Source organism: Sander vitreus, chromosome 9 (genome assembly GCF_031162955.1).
Source record: "Sander vitreus isolate 19-12246 chromosome 9, sanVit1, whole genome shotgun sequence".
Lineage (NCBI taxonomy): Eukaryota > Metazoa > Chordata > Actinopteri > Perciformes > Percidae > Sander > Sander vitreus.
The window spans coordinates 18249274-18270352 of record NC_135863.1 but is presented as its reverse complement, the minus strand read 5'-3'; the positions used below and the strand labels follow the sequence as shown (position 1 = coordinate 18270352).

At 41.6% G+C, this 21079-nt stretch overlaps 1 protein-coding gene across 2 annotated transcripts in view; it reads right to left on the bottom strand.

Moving 5' to 3' along the window:
• Window positions 1-53: 53 nt before the first annotated feature.
• LOC144523468 (disintegrin and metalloproteinase domain-containing protein 10) overlaps window positions 54-21079 on the bottom strand; it is a 33653-nt gene continuing 12627 nt past the window's right edge. For both annotated transcript variants that reach the window (XM_078259031.1, XM_078259032.1), the window contains exons 5-15: window positions 20135-20220; window positions 18910-19032; window positions 16275-16367; window positions 15734-15902; window positions 11543-11706; window positions 7296-7467; window positions 7014-7158; window positions 6572-6755; window positions 4469-4568; window positions 3885-4105; window positions 54-599 (exon numbers count right to left, since the gene is read on the bottom strand). In XM_078259031.1, coding sequence (XP_078115157.1) covers window positions 495-599; window positions 3885-4105; window positions 4469-4568; window positions 6572-6755; window positions 7014-7158; window positions 7296-7467; window positions 11543-11706; window positions 15734-15902; window positions 16275-16367; window positions 18910-19032; window positions 20135-20220 — 1562 coding nt within the window. In that variant the 3' untranslated portion in view covers window positions 54-494. The remainder of the gene's footprint in view (window positions 600-3884; window positions 4106-4468; window positions 4569-6571; window positions 6756-7013; window positions 7159-7295; window positions 7468-11542; window positions 11707-15733; window positions 15903-16274; window positions 16368-18909; window positions 19033-20134; window positions 20221-21079) is intronic.

The following is a 21079-nucleotide window of genomic DNA, read 5'->3' as shown; positions in this document are numbered from 1 at the left end:
GAAAGCTGGATGGTCAACAAGGCTAAAGTTAGCCAAAAGTTCAAAAACAACAGGGCAAAACAACGAGAGTCCGATCAGTCTTTGCAGGGACGGGTGGCTTTCATTCACTGTAGTTGTATGATGCTATGTGGCCTCAAAGAGGGGTTGACTGGCCCACAGTTGGCAGCAACAGCAGTGTTTTCACATGCATTACAGGAGACTCTCGCTGCTTGTTGAAATGTGAACAGACATGTGACACAAGGAAAAGAAAATGGCAAATGGATAATGGCGTACAAAGATATCAATTAGTCAAAACTACACCTCTCACTGCATGCCTGAGAGGCATTGAGCAGTGGTGAGTGTCTTCACAGGTCACCTACAGATCACACACTGTGGATGGAAAAAATGTGACCTTAACACTTGACACTCCCAGGTAAATGAATCCTAATGAATGTGTGTGTGCTGTCATGGCAATTATTTTATTCCCTGAGTTGACAGGGACCAAAAGTCAGAGATCACTCCATGTCAGTGGTGTCCAGTCTAAGGCTGCAGAGGCAGACGGTGCAGCCCATCACTCCAGACAGAGTCAGGATAGCCAGCAGGATGGCCCACCAATGAGCCTGCAGAGGATGGAAAAAAATATGAGTTTATATATGTGAGTTTGGATTACTGTTGACTGTATTTCTTGACCAGGCTTTTGTCATGCTAATCAGAGAAATGTTGTGCATCACCAGAGAAGCTGGAACCAGAGAATGTTTTTTTAATTATCATTTCTTTAAAAAAAAAAAAAAAAGACTTCCATCATCATCCAAATCATTGCAGATCTGTCAATCAAATTACTAATTAATTGACTAATCATTGAAGCTCAAATTCAAAATGTCAGTTTGGATGTTCCAACATTTCTATGAACTCCCAAGGTTGACCCACATACAATATGTGCTGTTATCTGTGAGCAGCACAACACAAGAACATTGAACAAGTTTAGGTTCCGTGTTTGATTTTTCAGTATAAAGCACAATTTTCACATTGATCTCTTTGAAAGATGAATAACCCTCATATTAAAAATAATCATATTATAAAATAATCACATATTTTGTCAAAACAAAACCTTCATACTCCATGATTGACTGTAATTATTTTTAAGTAGGCCCAAATTAGAAAATAAGTCAGCAACACACTGTGCTGTAGGTGTGTAAAACAACACAATGGTTCCTGAATAAGGGGTCATTTCTGTCTCCAGTGACACAGATGACTGATCCTTAAGGTGCTCTTTCACCCAAATGGGTGTTCCTGATTCTCCACGCTGTCATGAGGAACTGAACCATAAAGGCAGCTACAACTGAAACAACGAAGACAGCTGAACATCAGGGCAGGACGTTTAACAAACACACAGAACTGAGGATGTGACCTTAGGGAAACATCTGCTGCATTTTAACAAAGACAATGTCCGCAGCCAACATTTTACAGAAGGAAATCAACTCACAGGATGCGCACATCAATCATTTTTCAACCACATAATTTATGTTGAAACGTGTCTGACCTGATGACCAGAAAACCATTGATCAGGACATCTGCTGAGCATCTTTATGTCCAGATGTTTTTGTGTGCATGTGTACAATTAGACACTAACTTTCTTTTGAAACAAGTAAAGTAGTTAAAGGGCCCATATTATGAAAAAAACACTTTTTCTGGGATTTGGGGTGTTCTTTTGTGTCTCTGGTGCTTCCACACGCATACCAACTTTGAAAAAAATCCATCCATGCTGTTTTGAGTGAGATACGGTTTCTGAATGTGTCCTGCCTTCAGTCTTTCGGGGAGCTGTTCAAAATCGGCACGGCTTGTGACGTCACAACCCGAAACGAGCTGGCTAACCGCAACGTTAGCTCGTAGCGTTAGAATGCTAACGCTAATGCTAACGCTAGCATGCTACCTCGTTCTCAATAGCAAAGCACTGCTACAACACACACAAGTTCACCATAATATACAAAAGAACTACTTACATGTGTGCCCTCATTTAGAAGTCTCCCAGCTAATCCTGCCTTGTAACTGACTGAAGTTGGAGAAACAGCCTTTCTTTTACTGTCTATGGAGCTAGCTAGCTGACATTATCTACATCTGAGCTACTGCATGTGCGAGTGCAATCAAAGATAGTACAGAAGAAGAAGAAGAAAAGAGGTCTCACTCTGTAGCTAAAACAGAGACCAGGTGAAAAGAGGATCTGCAGCAGTGAGAGAGAGCTGTGCAGTACAACAAAAATATGGTGTTTTTTGAAAATTAAACCATGTAAACCTATTCTGGTACAACCTTAAAATACAATTATGAACCTGAAAATGAGCATAATATGGGCGCTTTAAAGAAAGTAAAACTTAACTCTTTAAAGTCTAGGATTAGGCTTTTAAAAGGGTCTGCCAACTGAAACACTGATTAGATGAACACTGTGAAGCTTTCTTTGTTAACAAATACAGATTGGTTTACATTCACACTGTGTATGGCTTAACAAACGTTAAATGCACATTGCTCATTGTAAGGTGCATTATCACAAGCAGCTGTTACAGCCTGGTGCAGCCAGCTTAAATGTAAAGCACAATTTAAACTATAGAGGGACCTGCTCATCGCCTAGAAATCTAGACGCACCCTAGCGGCAGCAAATGTAATTTGCAGCCAGGGTCACTAACTTGTCTGCTTTTTAGTGCTGAGTAGGTAGCATACAGTGCTTGAAAACAGAATGAACCAAAACAAATTTAGCTAAAAAATTAAGTGTAAAGCTCGTAAAGCCGCGCGGAGTCAAGTAGGTCTATCTGCGGGTGCACAGTACTAAAGGACACTACATGATACACCCTCAAAATGGTTGCAGTTTGGTTAGGTTTACGCACAAAAACTACTTGGTTAGGTTTAGGAAAATATGGTTAAATGTTTGATGGTTTGGTAGTATGTTAATCCAGGAAGTTATCTCAGAGGGTGCGTTGTGTAGTCTGCGAGACTTGAGATAGACCCTTTTCAGGGGAGCTGCAGTTTCAGGTGATAATTCTCTGTATGTTCATCACGACCCCCTTTCACAATGTCATGTTATCATTTGATAAAATTGTTGTATTGGTTACATACGCTTCACGTTTTTTTAGGAGATTGGTTCAAGAGATTGATTTTAGCAGTTGCTTTTAAGGCCCTGACACACCAACCCGACAGCCGACCTTCGGCAGAAAAGGCAGTCGGACTGACTGCCTCCCTGAGTTGGTCAAAAAAGTGCCTCGGAGCACACTAAAGCGACGCCGACTTGAGCATACGTTCTGCGCATGCGCAAGATGTAATATGGCTTCGTACAGCTAATCTGTATTGTCGCCCAAAAAATGAAAACCAGCAGCTGATTGGACGAATGCGTCACATGGGTCTGGCTGCTCCCGGATTTTACAACCAGCCATAATGGCGGCTTTGTTCGGAATACGATCTCATATTTTACGAAGATAGTTCACCGAAACGTGTTTCTGAAAACATTTTAAGCGAGAAATAGGCCATGCAGTTGCTGAATCTGTCTTCATTTCAGATCGACAAAGGTCAGTTTAAGAGGCGTTAGTCAGGCTCATCCCGCTCGTCATTTCTGGGTTAGCGCTCCACCAATCAGATTGGCCATTGAGTCCGACTGCCCGCCTTCCGATTCAACAAGTCAAATCGGCCCAAATGAAGGCCGATGGCTCCTCTGACTGACGACGGCACGGAACAGACTCAAGTCACTGACCTCGCCAGACTGTCCGACGGCCGATAATCGGGTTGGTGTGTCAGGGCCTTTAGTTTCACTCACGTGATAACATCCATATTAGCTGTTTATTACCTTTACTGTGACACCCTCCATCATTTCACATGTGCTGTTATCTTATGTATGTGTTATCAAACTAATCATAGGAAACCTTCACCTTCATCCACTCTGCTATGTCATCAAAGTCCTCGAATTTGAGAAATGAGTTTTTCAGTCTTGCGATGGGGCCGTCTGCATCCAGCAGACGACACACATGGAATTTGTCGCAGTATCCTCGGTTCCCTGAGCACGGAGCTCCGCCAACCAACGGCAATGCCTTCTTTTGAAAGTGACGGGATAGCACGGAGGAGGTGGTGCTAGCACACGTCTCAGGCTTATCTGCCATTGGTACAGAGAAAATAACATTATACCATAATACGTACATATCATATATGTACTTAAAGCCACTATGTATATAATTTAAACATTCTGATTTTGATTGTATATTTTTCTGCAAAAAGAAACACAAAAACAAAAGTAATTCAAAAGATTGAGAAGAATTGCCTTTGAAACACAGATGCCAAACTTCATGTTATACTTTGTACATTGACCATTATGTCAGATGTTGTCTCTTGTGATAGTTTTGAGGGCATGTAATGGAAAAAGTAAACCTCAGTACAAATTGACACAGGCTGACATGTTGGGACACAAAGTGTAAACACATTCCTCAGTAGTACAGTAGAGGACATATTGGCTAGTTACCAGGCTGCTGGCAGCACATGTGACATTTCTCCTTCATGGAGTCTCCTGGACAGTTACACTGCTGCAGACTGTGCTTCACACACACGGACTCCGCACAGACCTGCAGAGTCACAGAGAGACACATTGTTAAGTTTAGACATCCCTGGGTCTAGATGAAGCTGAGGAAATTAAGCTTAAACCATGACATCACTGTTGGGTGTGGTTACAGGTGCAACAAAGCACACTTCTGACCACATGCAGGTGAAACCGACTTGAAACTTTGGACCAGAGATATAGTGAAACACTGCTTTTTAGCCTAGTGTTAAAGGGATAGTTTGGATTTTTTTGATGCGGGGTTGTATGAGGTACTTTATCTATAGTCACTGTATTATATTACCTACAGTAGATGACAGCTAAAAAAATCAATATCAGTTTAAGTGTAGGCTATATTTAGAATATTTTCCCCTTTCTGATGGGGAACTGAAGCCTATCCATCGATGCTCTCTTCAAAGCCACCAGACTCCTAAAACTGTAATTTTACCTTGCTGAACGAGTTGCTAGTCTACTGCTTCCTCAATGGGTTAGTTAGTTTGTGTTATTGAGTGACTTTGGTGTTAAAGGGTTAGTTCGGATTCACCTGAGTGACTATGGACTAGTAGCCTCATACAACCCCACTTCCACAAATCTGAATCTCTTTAAGTTACTCTTTAAGGTGTTAATCAGACAATGTTTTTTCCTTATGTTTCCTAATATTATAGCATTGTTTGTTTATTTTGCAATCCTCTGAACAGTTATATATTATTATATTATTCATCTAGACTAGGAACACATTCTGGACGTTTTAATCTTTTATGTTCTTGTGTGTTTTGAAGAAATGAACCAAAATTTGTGTTTATTTGTACAGAGGGAGTCAGCTTTCTTGTTTTCTGTTCATTTGATTCTAAGAAGGATTGGAGCCTTCTGCTGAAAGTGAGTCAGCTGAAATAATTTATGATTCATTTGAACACAACAACTGAAACTCCACTGTCATTTTTGGATCCTTTTTCTTGCATGTTAACATGTCTTCACTTTTCCAGTTGTTATGTTCCATGTTTGTGGATGAGGTAATCAGGGGTTAGCACACTTTGCCCATCTGGAGAGTAATATATCCAAAACACAGCTGAAATAAATCCCTCGCCTCTCCTGCTAAGAGGACTATCACCAGAGGACGTTTAACAATAAAGGAAATCTGGTCAAGATAAAACTTTTATGGAGTCACACACTGTTGTCTGGTGGTTAAATGAATTAGAGGTCTTTTCTTAGTAACGCTGTGTTGTAACAGTGAAGCCTCTACTTGATTCCAGAAGATTTTTAACAAAATGTTAGCTGATAAATAAACAGGAAACCCTTCACATGGCACTGAATCAGTTTCACAATAGCATATAAACAATAACCTATGAATAGCAAGAACTTATTTCTAACTAATAAACCAAGATATATGGTATTTTAATTATTGTAAACCTCATAAAATGTTTTACTTTATATTAGCCTGAAAATATGTTTAAATATAGAGCAGGCCAAGCCGGCTACTTCTGGTTTAGTGCTCCATTAACTTGAATAGGGATTAAATGATTTAATCATGCGGCTCTTCTCGACTTTCTAAATGTTATTGGACCGAATGGATCAAATTTGGATTAAAACAAGTCATTCTGTGGGTGTTTTGATGCTCAAAACATGTATCCACTGATTTACAGACGTTTCCATAAGTCTATGGAAAAAAAGTCTTTTTGGGCCAGAGTGCGTCACGTGACGGGCCGCGAGTTGCGATTCCACTGTTTGGCTGCTATGTTCAATTTGCTTCAGAGCCCGGCACACTTCCTGGGACCTGATCCCGCTCCTCATACCGACGCAAAAGGATGCCTTGTGCGCGGGTATCAAGTGCTAAGGGCCACTGACCAAGCTGCCGTATTTGACCAGTTGGGAATAATTAATTTCCCACATTGTTGTTGTGTGATAATGTAGTTAAACACAGATTGAATTTAAAGGTTTTCACTTCATTACCTCACATCATCCAAAAATGAATGGAAATAAATGGATGTCTGTTTTAGTAAGCAATGTAGTTGAACCATATTGTGGCTGCCTCACCCCGTTCAGGCAGACACGCGTCCCCTGACTGCAGACGGTGAGGTTTTCCTTGGCGCTTGGCTCGGGGCAGACCGGGGAGAGGCCTGAACACACAACCTTTCTTTGACAGTCTGTCTCCTCATGACAGGTCTGACCCGCCGACTTAAACCCGCAGTCCTGACCGCAGCACAGGCCCTGACTCGGACTGAGTGAAAGCATCATACACAGAGATAAACGTGAAAGCCACATATAAACAAAACAAAGACACAACGAGAAGATACATCATCAACAAAATTGTTGAGATGAATGCGGTGTGCCGCTATTTTAATTAAAAATGATAAGAACAGGATCAGAACAAGTCTGCATGCAGATGCATCACCTAAATTCTCCTGATACACCTAAGTTAGAAATGTGTACATTTCCATTCTTGAAGCTTTTGTGCACACTCTGATGGTCTGTGTACCTGCAGATTTTCCCAGGCTTGAGGCGACACCGGACTCCTACAGGCTGTTTGGCGCTGAAGCAGCAGAGGTCTGCCTCGTTGTGTCCGACATCACACTCCTCGTTTTCCTCGACAATGTGGTTTCCACAGATGGGCTGATCACTGACTGGCCAGAAGGAACAGACATGCAGATAAACAAACACAAGTAAATACACACACACAATTTATAACTGTTTACAATGACTAATGCACAGTGTAAACATTTGGCTGCAGACTCAGCAAGCAACATCTTTTCTTCCTTACCCACAAAGCAGTCATCCTTCTTCAGCTTAAGGGTCTTGCTGATGTGTTTGATGCTGCAGGGCGACAACTTATCGTTGTTTTCACGCACCTCGTCTGTGGCGTGAGGGAACATCAGATACCTGCCTTTACCGCTGCTGGAGCCGAGGTTTCCGCAGTTTGAGCCCTCATCGTGCTGGAACACAGACAAAACAGCAGAAATGAACTTTTGAAAAGGTGTGTTTTTCACACTGAGCAAAAGGAGAAAGTAGTTATTTGGACATTTCTATTAAAGGTACTCAACCAAACACGAAAACAGCAGGGGAAAACACAGGATCTAACCAAGCTTAAACCATTTGTTTCCATCCTCGTTATAGGCCATCATCACAGGCAGTAAAAATGGTTTCAGTGAATGCCAAGGACAGTTATTTTACAGGCCCTTTCTGAATAGGCAAAAGCCAGTTTTTTGTGACTTTTAAAGTTATCTTTGTTATATTTTCAAATAAAAAAATAAATCCTTTATGCAGTCAAAAGATTTCCCTGGAATCTGATGGCCATGAAACAGCAGAGGAATGTAGTGTTCCACATGCGGGACACCGAGAACATAACAGAGATTATTTGTGAAACATTTTCTGGAACCTGTGCTCTCTGGATGTCAAACTCAATGGTGAATTAAGAGGCCAAGGAGAGGGCTTGAAATTAAAATGGACACATTTGGGTGGAACATGTTTTGATGTGGGTATTTTTCTGCATCTGTTCTTGATTAGTTTAATGAAAGGAATGTTATAGTCTTCAATATATTTCAGTACTGTCAGTATCCTCAGCTCTAGGGATTAACATAACTGCATGTCACAGCAGATGTTGGAGTTGTTTCATACGAATAGTACATTATTTAGTTTTTGTTATTTAATATTTGGTACCACATAGTGATTTACATTTACTGCTGCAGTCATAATGACAACAGCGGAAAGCAGTAAGAAAAGGAAGAACAGCAAAGTACAGGTAAATACGGTATCAGTACTGTACTCTGTCAATCTGCAGATTCCCTGCCCTTCTTGTTTACTTGACAACTGTAGTGGTTTTAGAAATGCTGATACCACAGACATAAACTAATTAGATGCAGTTTTATGACAAACAACCCATCAAGAAAAATTACAAATGTTGGGACTGTCAAGCTTTTCACGTTGGAGGGGAAAACGATTTCAGTCAAGTCTTCTGTGGTATTGTGGTTTGTAATTCCTCTACTGTATTTAGTTTTGTGCATTTACCTTATTTCTGTTTGTTTAAACACGTTATACATTTTGGGTACAGCTAAAAGAAGGTGTCGATTCATTGATTAGTCATAACATAAACTATTTTGATAATCGATTAATTCAAGTGACAATGCCAAGCATGATCTGGTTCCAACTACTAACATTTGCTGCTTTTATTCATCATACACGATAGTAAACTCAATATCTGGGATTTATTGACTGGAAATTGGGTTTGGGAAATTCTTAGAATTGTCACAATTTTTTTTTTAAACATTTATAGGCAGTCATATTAATAAAAAAAGAGATTGTTAGTTACTGCCCTAATTTTAGGTTAGTAAGTGAGTAAGTGCATGAAATTTAGCAAATACAATAAAGAACCAAATCAAATGAAAGGAAGGAGCAAGACAACAAAGAAGAAAATCAGTTCTATTTACATATATTAATTTATATAACCCTTCTCCTGAGCAGCAAATTGATCCATAGCACACAACTCTAAAAGCCAGTGCGTGCATGTGTGGTTGCAAGGGAAGTAGGCCAAAGGGCAAAGCAGCACTATACCCAGAATTCACTCTGCACCACAGCCCACCCTTCTTCTTTCCTTCACCGTGCCTGCTACACACATTAGGTGAAGCCCATGCTCAGATCTCTTCCAGCCTGTCCGGTCTGGAAACAATGAGACATGCCTGTCACAGGATCCAGGACACCAGGACTTGCGGTAGTTTCACTTGTAAAAAGCCTGCGGGGTCTAGCAGAACTAATCTGCTCAGGAACGCTTCAGAGGACTCTTTGGTCTGTGGAAGTGTGAATAGCAGAGGGCGGGGTGAAAAATGCTGCTGGCATTTTGGGCAGTGGGAGAAAGGTTGCAGGTGTTAGCGGCCATCACACATAGAGAGGTGCATTATACATGCGCTGTGTGTTGTTATGCTGGAGGAGGTAAACAAAGAATAACTGGAGCGAGAAAGAAATCAGAGATCCTCCTGTTCTCTTATTTCAGATTATCCAGTGAGGCTGAGTCTCTATGAAACAAACCAGTTAATACAGGCCAAGGTCTTTCATGCCCACATAAGTGAATCATTCACAGATAATTTGTTCCGGTGCAGTGCAAACAGCCATGTATGTGAGAATATGCAAGTTTAGTCTAACTTTTGAATCGCAGGGATTTTTCATGTTGAATTATCATTCAGCATGCAACTCACACGGTCTTATGATAGACTAGACAAGTGTTTAAATTATTGGTTCACTGGGGCACCAAAAGGGGTTCAGGGTAAAACTCGTAAAGTTTAACAAATGTCTGAAACATAGCTCCAAAAATTGCTTTGGTTGAGCCCTTAGACCTTTTATACATGGTTATGGTAGAAAATCACAGGTGTTACTAATAATATTAACAAAGGCTCCTTTTTTCTTTTTCTTTTTTTTATAAATTTTTGGGCATTTTTAGGCCTTTATTGACAGGACAGCTGAAGAAATGAAAGGGGAGAGAGAGGGGGAATGACATGCAGCAAAGGACCGCAGGCTCGGGCACGCTGTGTCGAGGAGTAAACCTCCACACATGGGCGACCGCTCCACCAACCGAGCCATCCGGGCACCCCAATGGCTCCTTTCAATGTGAATGCCTAGTAAGCCTGTCGATTAAACAAGCTCTCACAATAGCAGAATCCTGCAACTGGAACACTTTCAAGAAGGTCTCAAGGCAGTTCGTGAAATGGTCACGTTATTTTTAATCTATTGATTTGTGTACACGGACACGTTTATGTCGTTTTTTTTCGTGGTGGTCAGCATGTAATGGGAAGCATCTATACGGATGTTGGGTTTAGGAAAAGAAGAACGGGGAAAGGACACGTCACACGCCGGGACACGATCCGCAGTCTCTGGGGAACGCGGGACAACAATGGAACGATTGTGTTTAGGAAAAGAAGAACGGGGAAAGGACACGTCACACGCCGGGACACGATCCGCGGTCTCTGGGGAACGCGGGACAACAACGGAACGATTGTGTTTAGGAAAAGAAGAATGGGGAAAGCAAACGTCCCACGCAATCACCACCCCAACCAACCTCCCTGTGTGGATTTTTGGCATTTCATGCTACTCGCTACCGTAGTTGAGCTGTGATCACGAAAGATGCTTCCCATTGAAATACATCAGTTTAAAAAAACATGCTGACCACCACGAAAAAAACTAGATAAACGTGTCCGTGTACACGAATCAATAGATTAAATAACGTGACCATTTCACGGACTACCATGAGACTGGGTTGACACTTTACAATGCAGCCATACAGTAGTTAAAGCTGAAGTGGGTAGATTGCAAAAAAAATGCCAGAATTTGAAGTAGAGTGAGACCCCCCCCTACTGCAGCTCTCCCTCTCCCTCTCTGTCGGGCAGGCAATGCATTTGCAGAACAGCCAATAGGAACGCTCTCTTTCTCTGAAATGACCTGTGATTGACCAAAGTCTATTATGGCTAGATTATCTAAAGCCTGAATACAGAGCCCACAGGAAGTGCATAAATCTAATTCAGACCACTTGAATTACAATATTCTGTAAGTACTTTATGGAATCGTTGCCCAACGACGGCAAAAATAAAGTGCCTACCACAGCTTTAATGGTATTAATTAGACCTGTAAATATTCTGCTATGGATCGTTTCAATGTCTGCTGTGAAAAAAGGTGATATACAATGAATGAACAATAATTTAAAGGGAAAATCCATCCTAAAACGGACTCTACATTTTGCAGTCTCAGTGATTTCGGACATCTATCTTGTCTATACTTAACCACATTTTTGTTGGATATGGTGTAATCTCTATGTGTGCTGAAGAATTTTTGTTTGAAATATTACATGCAAATTAGTCTACATGAATGTAAAGCACAAAACGTATCCAATTCATGGGATATATTGGGTGCAATATTCACTGTAAGCATGTGTGTTTGGTTTGATTGAGCCACTTTTAAAGGCCCCCTCTTCATTCAGTATCAGATACATTTTGTTAGTATTTTGTAAACTTGGTGATGACGACTGACCGGGGATCCCAGGCTGTGGCCGAGCTCATGAGCGAAGGTCAGCTGGACGTGTCGTGGAGGCAGGAACTGTCCGTAGTTCTGAATTGTGACCAGACCTGTGTTCAGGCTGGAGGTCTGGCCTTTATGCAGGGTGGTCTGCTGTGAACATATTCCTCCCCAGTTACCTGAAGTGCACATAGAGGAGAGGATAAACATGGAGTTTAGTTTCCACTAAGGTCATATAGAGTAAATTACATACTGTATATAATATAAAGACTTAATTAAAACATACCCACTTGTCACTTCATATACAGTATGGTTGCATAACTGACCTTGTGCTACTGGAAATACCTTAAACCAACAATGTTTTGCTACTGAAGCGTTATCGACCTCTGAGGCCCCGGGACGGGGAGATGCAGAAAGACCAACAGACCTGCTGAGCTTCTTTAGTTTCACATCAAAGCCTGCAAAGCCATTTGGCCTCCAATGGTCTCCATCTGCCTTTGGGTTTATATAATGTCCCTGAAAGCCATTCCCACAATTACAAACAGCTGGCCACATTCACATGGATGGATGTCTAGGTTGTGACATCATATTTCAGCTGGCCAGCCAGAGGACTGCTTTTATTGGTCCTACTGATCAAACTGGTCACCTATGTTAAGGTTCCTTGGAGAGACTGCTCATGGATTTGAGTAAAGTTCAGGTAGTTTAAAAAGACCGCAAAGACCATTCATGATATATTACTAATCTGATTATCTTGTTAGGGAAAAGATTTATTTTTAAAGCCGGTTGTTCATTGATGATTAGACCTGATCTGTCATGTATTTGTTCTGTTGTTAATTTTTGTGTTATTAAAAAAAAAGATCATTCATGACATCTCACACTTAAATGGGGTCAATCATTCTTATTGTACAGCACATATGGGTGACACATCTATCAAATACTGAACCTGAGAAGATGCTAACCACCTGTACCTCTAATTGAAGCCTAAGAAACTGACCAATTACTACCTAACAACATCCACTGCCGTGTCTATTCATGCTCTTCCTCGTCCAGCATTATTTTCTCAGCACTTATTTCCACCACCAACTCTTTCAATCAGTGGGCGTAATCGCCATGTGTCCATCCTCTCTCTTCATTGGTTCTCCCATTTGTGACCTTGTATGGTTCAGCAGTTCCCATGCAGTCACATGAATTTTATGTAACACCTCTTACACAATGTACTACCATTTTAAGGGGGTATGGCTCGTCAGGTGTACATCTGTTAAAGAAATTCAGCGCCTGTTTTCAGAGAAGTCTGAGTTCACTAGGTGTCATTGAGGACTATGGGAACCAGTCGTGGGCATCTGGATCTTCAACCAGCATGTTTTTGTTACACAGTGGGCGTAAGTGTGACGTCCAGGAACGAGGGACAGTTAGAGGTTGATAAACAAAAACCAAAGTGCCCTTTATCTGTGCTGTTGTAGAAACAATGAGGGTACTGTAGGGAATAGGAGCGCAGGCAGGAGGTATACTACCGTCACATGTCAGGTGAAGGAGGCTGCCTGTGACAATACAATAACCTGAGTCTCTTATTTTATCCCTTGGTGTTTGACATCACATGATGGCTTTTGTCAGAAATGAGAAAGCACATTAAAATTATTTTAGCTTCAGGGGAAAACATTAAACTGTCATAAACTGTTCTCCTTACTGCTAAAAGTATAAGGAGAGCAGTTTTATATCTGGCAACTGTCAGGAAAGACCCCCCCCAGCCATTTTAATCACAAATTCTGGATGCATTTCTCCAGCATTCCTAGCTTTTGACATAAAGTCCCTCGCCCCCTCCCCCCAGTGGGCTATTCAAGGAGCTGGGTTTCCTAGAAAGAGCTTACTTTGGAAGACAGTGCTGTGGTTTTTGGCAGGGTGAGCAAAGAGGTGCTACGATTTTATCCCCTCCTCCCTCTTGTACAAACACGGTCAAAAGAAACGAGCGAGCCTCCAGATCACTTGCACATAATGAACACACTCATCATCAGGAGTAAACAAGCACACACACTTAGACACATATGGGGTGCCGAATGTAAAAGTTCGGTTACAATTTTTTAGCTGATACATTTTCAACATTTAGCTCACTTTCCTCACATTTAGCGCATTTTCCTCACATTTGAGACAGAAATTATATATATATATTATATCTAAATGTTAAATCTAAATGTTATATATAAATCTAAATGTTAAATCTAAATCTAAATGTTAAATGTTAAATCTAAATGTTAAATCTAAATCTAAATGTTAAATGTTAAATCTAAATGTTAAATGTTAAATCTAAATGTCAAATTTATATATACATGTTAAATGTTAAATCTAAATATTATCTCTAAATCTAAATCTTAAATATATATCTAAATATTATATCTAAATCTAAATCTTAAATATAGAGAGGTTAGAGAAAGCGGTCCAAGTGATTGATGGCGGCTGTGTCTGAGCATGTGCGTGCACGGTGCACCCTGCTGTAGATGGAGTGTAATTGGGGTCTTTGAGGTTATGGTTCCATGGTTAATGGGCCTTCTATTTCCCAAGACCAGTAATAAACTGGTGGAAGTGGGTTATGTAGACACTGAGGTTGAGCGTATCTGTTCCTGGAGGTCAAACATTATCCACGTTTAATACTTTACTCATTCTTAGCGGCAGTCACATGAGATTGAAAAGTCACAACAATGTCACTGTCACTATGAATCCACAATGTGTGTGTGTGTGTGTGTGTGTGTGTGTGTGTGTGTGTGTGTGTGTGTGTGTGTGTGTGTGTGTGTGTGTCCGCCTCACTTGAGATGTCACCATGGCTATCATGCTGCATGGAATGCAGTCAGCAATCCTCACTAAGACATCTGGGAGTGGTGTGTGTGTCCTATGTGTCTTTGTGTGTGTGAGTGTCAAAGGTTCATTGCTCCTTAACCACATGTCATTGTGGTGGTCTGCTCTCACGCCCCCCAGTTTAGCCAATCAAAAGCTGGGTCTAAATGAAAAAGAACCTCCTACTACAACAATTCCCAACATATGTGTCCAACTTTCTCCAACAACAACGATTTTGTCTGTAAATAATATAAATAAAATGAAAAGAAAGTAATGAAAAATGTCCATAACCATTTCCAAATGATTTCAGCCTATAACAGCAGAGGGTAAGGTAGCGTTGCCTACCACTGGGGATTGTTAATTGAGGAGTTCACTCACATTTTGCTTTTGGTCTCCCAAACCAAAACACTGCTTGTATAGAAGGACTGCATTAGGGGCTGTTATATTCCGGCAACTCTGTGTGCTACAACATCACATGATCCAGGAAAACCAAGGAAGGCTTGCATTTATTGTTACTGCAGTTTGTACATCTCCTTAATTGACCCTACTAATTGAACAAGACAGGCAGTATGCATTTGATACAGTTTTTACACAAGCTTTGTGCAAAAAAAAAAAAATGTTATTGTCAATTTCAGTGCCGTTAAATTCAAGCTGATTCTACACAACCCAACCCAAAAGTGTCACATCCAGTTTGCGCTCTTAGTTTGTGTTTTATTTATTTCCCTGACTTCCTATTTTATTTTGTTAACCACTGTCTGTCTCTGTTTCAGGTCACTTGTCTTCCCGTCTTTGTCTGCTTTCCCGCCTGTGTGATTACCCTCCCTTCCCTAATGTGTGTCACCTGTGTGTAATCGTCTTCCCCGGTCCCAGTGTATATATACTCACCTTGTGTCATTTTTCAGTTGCCAGGTTGTTGTAGTACGTCCTCGTGTGTCTCACTCTCCAGCGGTTTTTCCTAATGTTTGTTTTCCCAGTGTTTCTTAGACCTCTAGCTTGTATTCGACTACGTTTACCAATTTTGTACCTTTGCCTGGATTGTTATCTGGACAATAAAGGTCCTTACCTTTGTACTCTCTGCTCTGAGTCGTACTTTTGGGTCCGCCGTTGTACAAAAAGAGGTCTTGACAAAGGCATAGAGTGCCATTATATCAAATGTGTGTGAATACTTTTCTTAATCAACCTGCTGTTTTATGGCAAAGTGCTCCAAGCTAAAATAAAGTAATGTCACTATGTATTCCTAATACCTTAGCTACATGTCTTTGGCCAAAACAGTTGAGGACACTGTATTGACCTATGTGCTCTGAGAAAGATATGCAAATCACTGTACAGTATGTGTGCTACTTGTAAATGTGATTTCCGTGTGTCACATTGAGTCTGACTCACCATTTTTGCCCTCCCAGGCGAGTCCCAGCAACCCACTGTAGTCTCTGTCAGTTAGCAGATAGGACAGACAGAAGTTGTCCCAGTTGTTCTCAGAGTACAGACTCAACAGTTTTTCAGGCCCGATGTAAAGAGGGAACAGAGGATCCTTTTTATCCTCGTCCGTCATCACCTGGAGAGAGACCAGCAAACACACTGTTGAATCAAATATCTGCGAAGGAGCTCACTTGACACACAATGATTCAAACAATTACACGCTCCTCCCTGGCTCTAAGAAAGTAAGCATTGTATTTTAGTCATTTTAAATCATTTTGAGGCTGACAGTCTGTCCCTGTTTGATTCTCACTGGTAGAAGAAGACATATAGGCACCATCTGAGAGTGATGCGTTAACCCAATTATCTCATGGTCTTGACATGTTTGTGTAATTAGAATTAAATGTGTGAAAGCCAGGATTACTGGTTACTGGAGTAATCAAAGACGTGAAGTGCGTCACTCTAAGATTTGGCACAATTGTGTCCTTGTTTGAGTGCAGAAGGATCTTACATGGAGGGATTTCACTTTGAAGTTGATCAGCTTGATTCCATCGAAGTCCACTTTGTCGTAGATGTCATTCACAGCTCGCACGTAGGAGGCAACCTGAGAAAAACATACATTTATGTGACAAAATGGTCGATAACATCCCGTTTATTTTAGTGTGTAGGTGCTCGAGGTTTACGAGGCCCTGGAGCTCAACACACTGCAACTTGAAAACTCAACTGGACAAAACATAAAAATTAAGAACATAATATCTTCTTCTTCATTTAACAGCACATATGCAGCACCTTGGCACCTTGGATGTAGGAGACACTTAAACCAGCCAAGCCTGTGATTGATGACAGCATTTTGTCTATTTACACTTCAAGAGCACATTCACTTAGTTTATTTTCATCCGGTGCAACAAAAGGTTTGTCACTGAACCAGGAACAACAACAAGCATGTGTGTTTACGGTGGAAAGAATCTGTGGAGATTCAGAGGTGAGGGGAAGGACGGACAGCAGGACGAAGGCCAGAGAGAATTAACAGTGTGGCCACAAAAAACAGCTAAGGACAGATTTACTTACTTAATAATTGTTCACAAAGAGATGTAATTAAAAAAAAGCCCTGAGAACATGTATTTTTTCAATCAGATAAATACAATGTATTGGTTTTAATTAAGGGGAAGTTACAAAGTTGTTTATTTTCAACTTAGGTCAATGGATTCCCACATCAGTGTGTAGCTAAACTAGGAAGGACTCCTAAGGAAGCATCTCATGTGACCTCTGACCCCAAAGAGGAGCGCTTTGTTCAGACAGAAACACAGACACACACTTGAATCACTTGTTATCTTTCTTAATGCACTGAGGCAATGCAGGCGCGCCAGCAGGCAAGCAGCTTTTAACCCAGTCACTCAAATCTAAGTTCACCGCAGTTCAGCCAACACTAAAAACAAGATCAGTTTAATCCAGGAAATCAAAAATGCATTCTTCTTCATCAACTTTGCATCTTATAGAGTCGTTACTTTATACTGAAGGTACATACTGGAGCTGCTAGGTGCAGCTGAAGAACAGAAGGTGACTGGTCCTGCTTGTTCAACCATGTGGACTGGTGGCTCTGTGCCAGGTCTTTACACCTGGCTGGCACAGAACCTTATTTGGCAAAACTGTCTGCAATGCATGTGCCACTCAGGAACGTGTCTAAAGGGGTGGTCCCTCCTGATTGGTTCTTGGTCCCCCCCCTTGCCACCTCATTTTTTAAATCCTGGAATTGTTTCTGGTGCAATCATATTCTCAGAAAGGGAGGAAGGTTCTGAACTTCCTCCCTACTGCTGCCATGTGACAGCTGTGTGCGTCTGTGCGGGCCCTGGCACGTGGCTCTTTATTCAGCCTCACAGCAGCAACAGCTTGGTCCTTTACTTGGTTTTGTTGAATATCTCAACGATAAATAATGAACTACCTCAAAACAAATTGTTTTCCTTAATTTCCTTAGTATACGTTAGTCATTAGAGGAACATGTCTAAAAAAAGAAAAGAAAAGGTTCAGCCATGATTGGAGATTAACATAGAAATCCTAAAATATTTCACAAGGACATTTGGCTGTGCCCCCGTCTCATGCTTGTGTTTCCCTGTGTTCCCCCCTCCTCTTGTGTCTTCCATGTACCCAGTTTGCCTCTGTGTGTGTGTGTGTGTGTGTGTGTGTGTGTCTTATTACAATTTTGCTGCTCACCTGGTCCCTGCCTGCCAGCAATATGCTCATCACCTCTCCAGCATATCAACCCTGACTCTTCTCCCACTCTGCGCCAGACTGTTGTTCCAGTCACAGTAGTAGCTACCCTCAGGCCAAGCTGTAGAATCTTTGAGGTGTATTTTTTCCTTGTGTGCTTGTTAACCAAGTAAATGCTTGTTTGTTCTCTTTGCTCCGAGATTCCTGTTTGCCTGTCTGCTTATCTACCAGTCTGCCTGCTGACAATCACTCTCCTGCTTCCTCTGCCTGCCACGCCACCTTCACGCTCTCCAGTCATCCCCCTTTTCTTTTTTGAAAGATTTTTTTTCTGGCATTTTAGGGCTTTGTTAGATAGGACAGCTTTAGACATGAAAGGGGAAAGAGAGGGGTAACGACATACAGCAAAGGGCCGCAGGTCAGAATCGAACCCGCGACCACTGCGTTGAGGACTGAGCCTCTGTATATGGGCACACACTCTACCAGGTGAGCTACCCAGGTGCCCGTCGTCCCCCTTTTCCAACCCATCTCCTTTAAAATAACATTACAATAAACCTGTTAAACTTTTTTTGCATCCTGTCTGTGTTCTGCACTTGGGTCCACTCACAAACCCACACACATGGGTTGGGTTTGTAAACAAAGCACCCTCAGCTCAGAAGCCGAGGACATCCTGTTGTGTTTTGACGCTGGATGTTCCATTACACTGGAAATGCTCCAGAGTACATTGTGTACTCTGGTATGCTTAGGTATCGGCATCATCTCAGTGCCTCACTCTGAAGGGGATGACACGCTGGCTTGAGCCTTTTCTTTGTGTTGAGAAAAATAGCGCACAGAATGTCTACAAGCCTGTTAAGAAAGTGTACATCACATATGAAACATCATGACTTGTCAAAGTGGAAACAAGATAAATGATGTTTAAAGACAAAAGATTTTCAACCGGTCACCTGAGCCACAACAGCCTCAACAGACTTGAACCTCTTGTAGTAGAGGTGGTCAGCATGGAGGTGGAGAAGGCAGCTGGTCTTTGACTCATCAACTGTTCTCCTCATCCGGCTCACTGGCGCCTCCTGTGGGTGAAATTGCAGAGACATGATAAAGTAGGAATTACACCTGAAGAGATTCTTAACGGGACACAGTGAAGAAGGCAGATCTGAATCCTGCTAAAACACCATGGGGGGTTAGAGCCTTTAATTGATAGGAGAGCTTAAAGACAGGAAAGGGGAGAAAGAGAGGGGGCAACATGCAGCAAATGGCCATGGGTTGGATTTGAACCTCGGCCGCTGCTAAGGACTCAGCCTACATGGGGCGCACACTCTACTGGGTCAGCTAATGGTCGTCCCTAGCATGTACTTGAACCTCTCCTGAGAATTAGTGAATATTTGTCTTTGTAGGTGTAAGTTCATGAAGCGCTGCTGATGTGTATATATCAAAACATGATGTCTTTATAACTGGAATGCCGCACGTCCCAGTGGGAAACGGGATGTGTAGCCACAGGAACACAACATATACGCTCCACTGGGAACAACATCTGTTCAGACCATTTCATGACCAAACAGTGGAAATGACCTCCACCAGCAGGCATGTTGTTAAAAATGGATCCATACCAATGTCCCGACATCCATTGTTGATAATGAACACTGGGACCACCACCCAGTTGGTCAAAGGTTAACAATAAATAGAGTACCCAAGGGGGAGATTAGCTAAATAGATTTGGCAGATGTTTATTCCATCATACCTAGTTTTGTAATTGATGTCGAGGTTTTCTGGTGGGTTTAAATCTGTAGCAGCCACTTTATAGTGTAAATGAAGTTTAGGCCTGTAAAGAACCAGCTCATCTTTCAGCTTTCTGTGTTTTCTGTATCTTACACATCCTTTCTGTTCCTTTCAGAGCATCCTAAATCCTGTGAGTTGCTCTTGGTGACTCAACAAACTAAATAAAAGTGACCAAACGAATCAATGTGCTCGTGAATAAGGTCAGTTATATTTACAGATGAATCAGACACACTGTCAATACATGTTTCTGGGTTAGGAGTTAATTATCTATAAATGGCATTGCAAAGGAGGACTTTTGAGGGTGAGGGCCGAGAAAGAAAGCAAGGCAGAGTGTGCTTAAGTGTTTTTATGTAAGCATTCACTGACTGATGACTGATGTCTGGATTTTTGTCCTACCTCATCAGGTCCGAGGCTTTGGGCGAGGAGGTTAAGATGTTCTGCTCCACAGAATCCATCAGGGCCAGTTCTCATGGATGGTAGGACTGTATAAAAGCAAACATAGACACTTTGATACACGTACAGGATAAAAGCATAGATGTGGATATGTTGATGTACATATTACAACTACTCTGTCTTCTTTTTTTGTCTCTTCTTTGTCATCTGTTTCTTGTCATAAATGTTTTGAAGCGCCATGGCACATAAAGGGAGAGACACCAAAAATGAACTTAAATTAACTGATGAAATGGGGACACATTGAGAGAGTCAGCCCAAGTGGACAGTCCATGAACCTGCAAGAAACCAACAAGTCACAGCCAAACAGGCCAGAGGGTCGCCACACTCTGCTTCCGTCAAACACACACAAAAAGGCAGGATGAAACCCACACAGACAAGCAAACACTGTCACCACTAATTTTGTCCTTCGGTGACTGAATCAACAATGTCAATGGCTGACTTTAATGTCATCATACAGTGTCCCATACAGGGGTGGATCAACCGGGGTGGCATTAGGTGGCAATTTCCACCCTAAATAAAGCGAGCGAATTTCTAATATCTGATTGCAAGTGAATGCAGCACGAGACGACCAGCACTCCGCAAGACCAGGTCTATATTAGACTGCACAAACCACCCCCTTCACTCTGAAATCGTAACACTCCCCTCAGGTCGCAGATTTAGAGTACCCCTGTACCCCTGAGTTCCATGTGCAATAAGTCGGCTTAATTTGCACATTTAATGTAGATTGTATTTTTTAGTATGGTGGCCCTGAAGTGCAAATCACAACAGCAAATAGAAAAACGCAACAGCAAATCATAAAACACAACGGCAAATAGGAAAACACGACGGCAAATAGGAAAACACAACGGCAAATAGGAAAACACGACGGCAAATATGAAAACACGACAG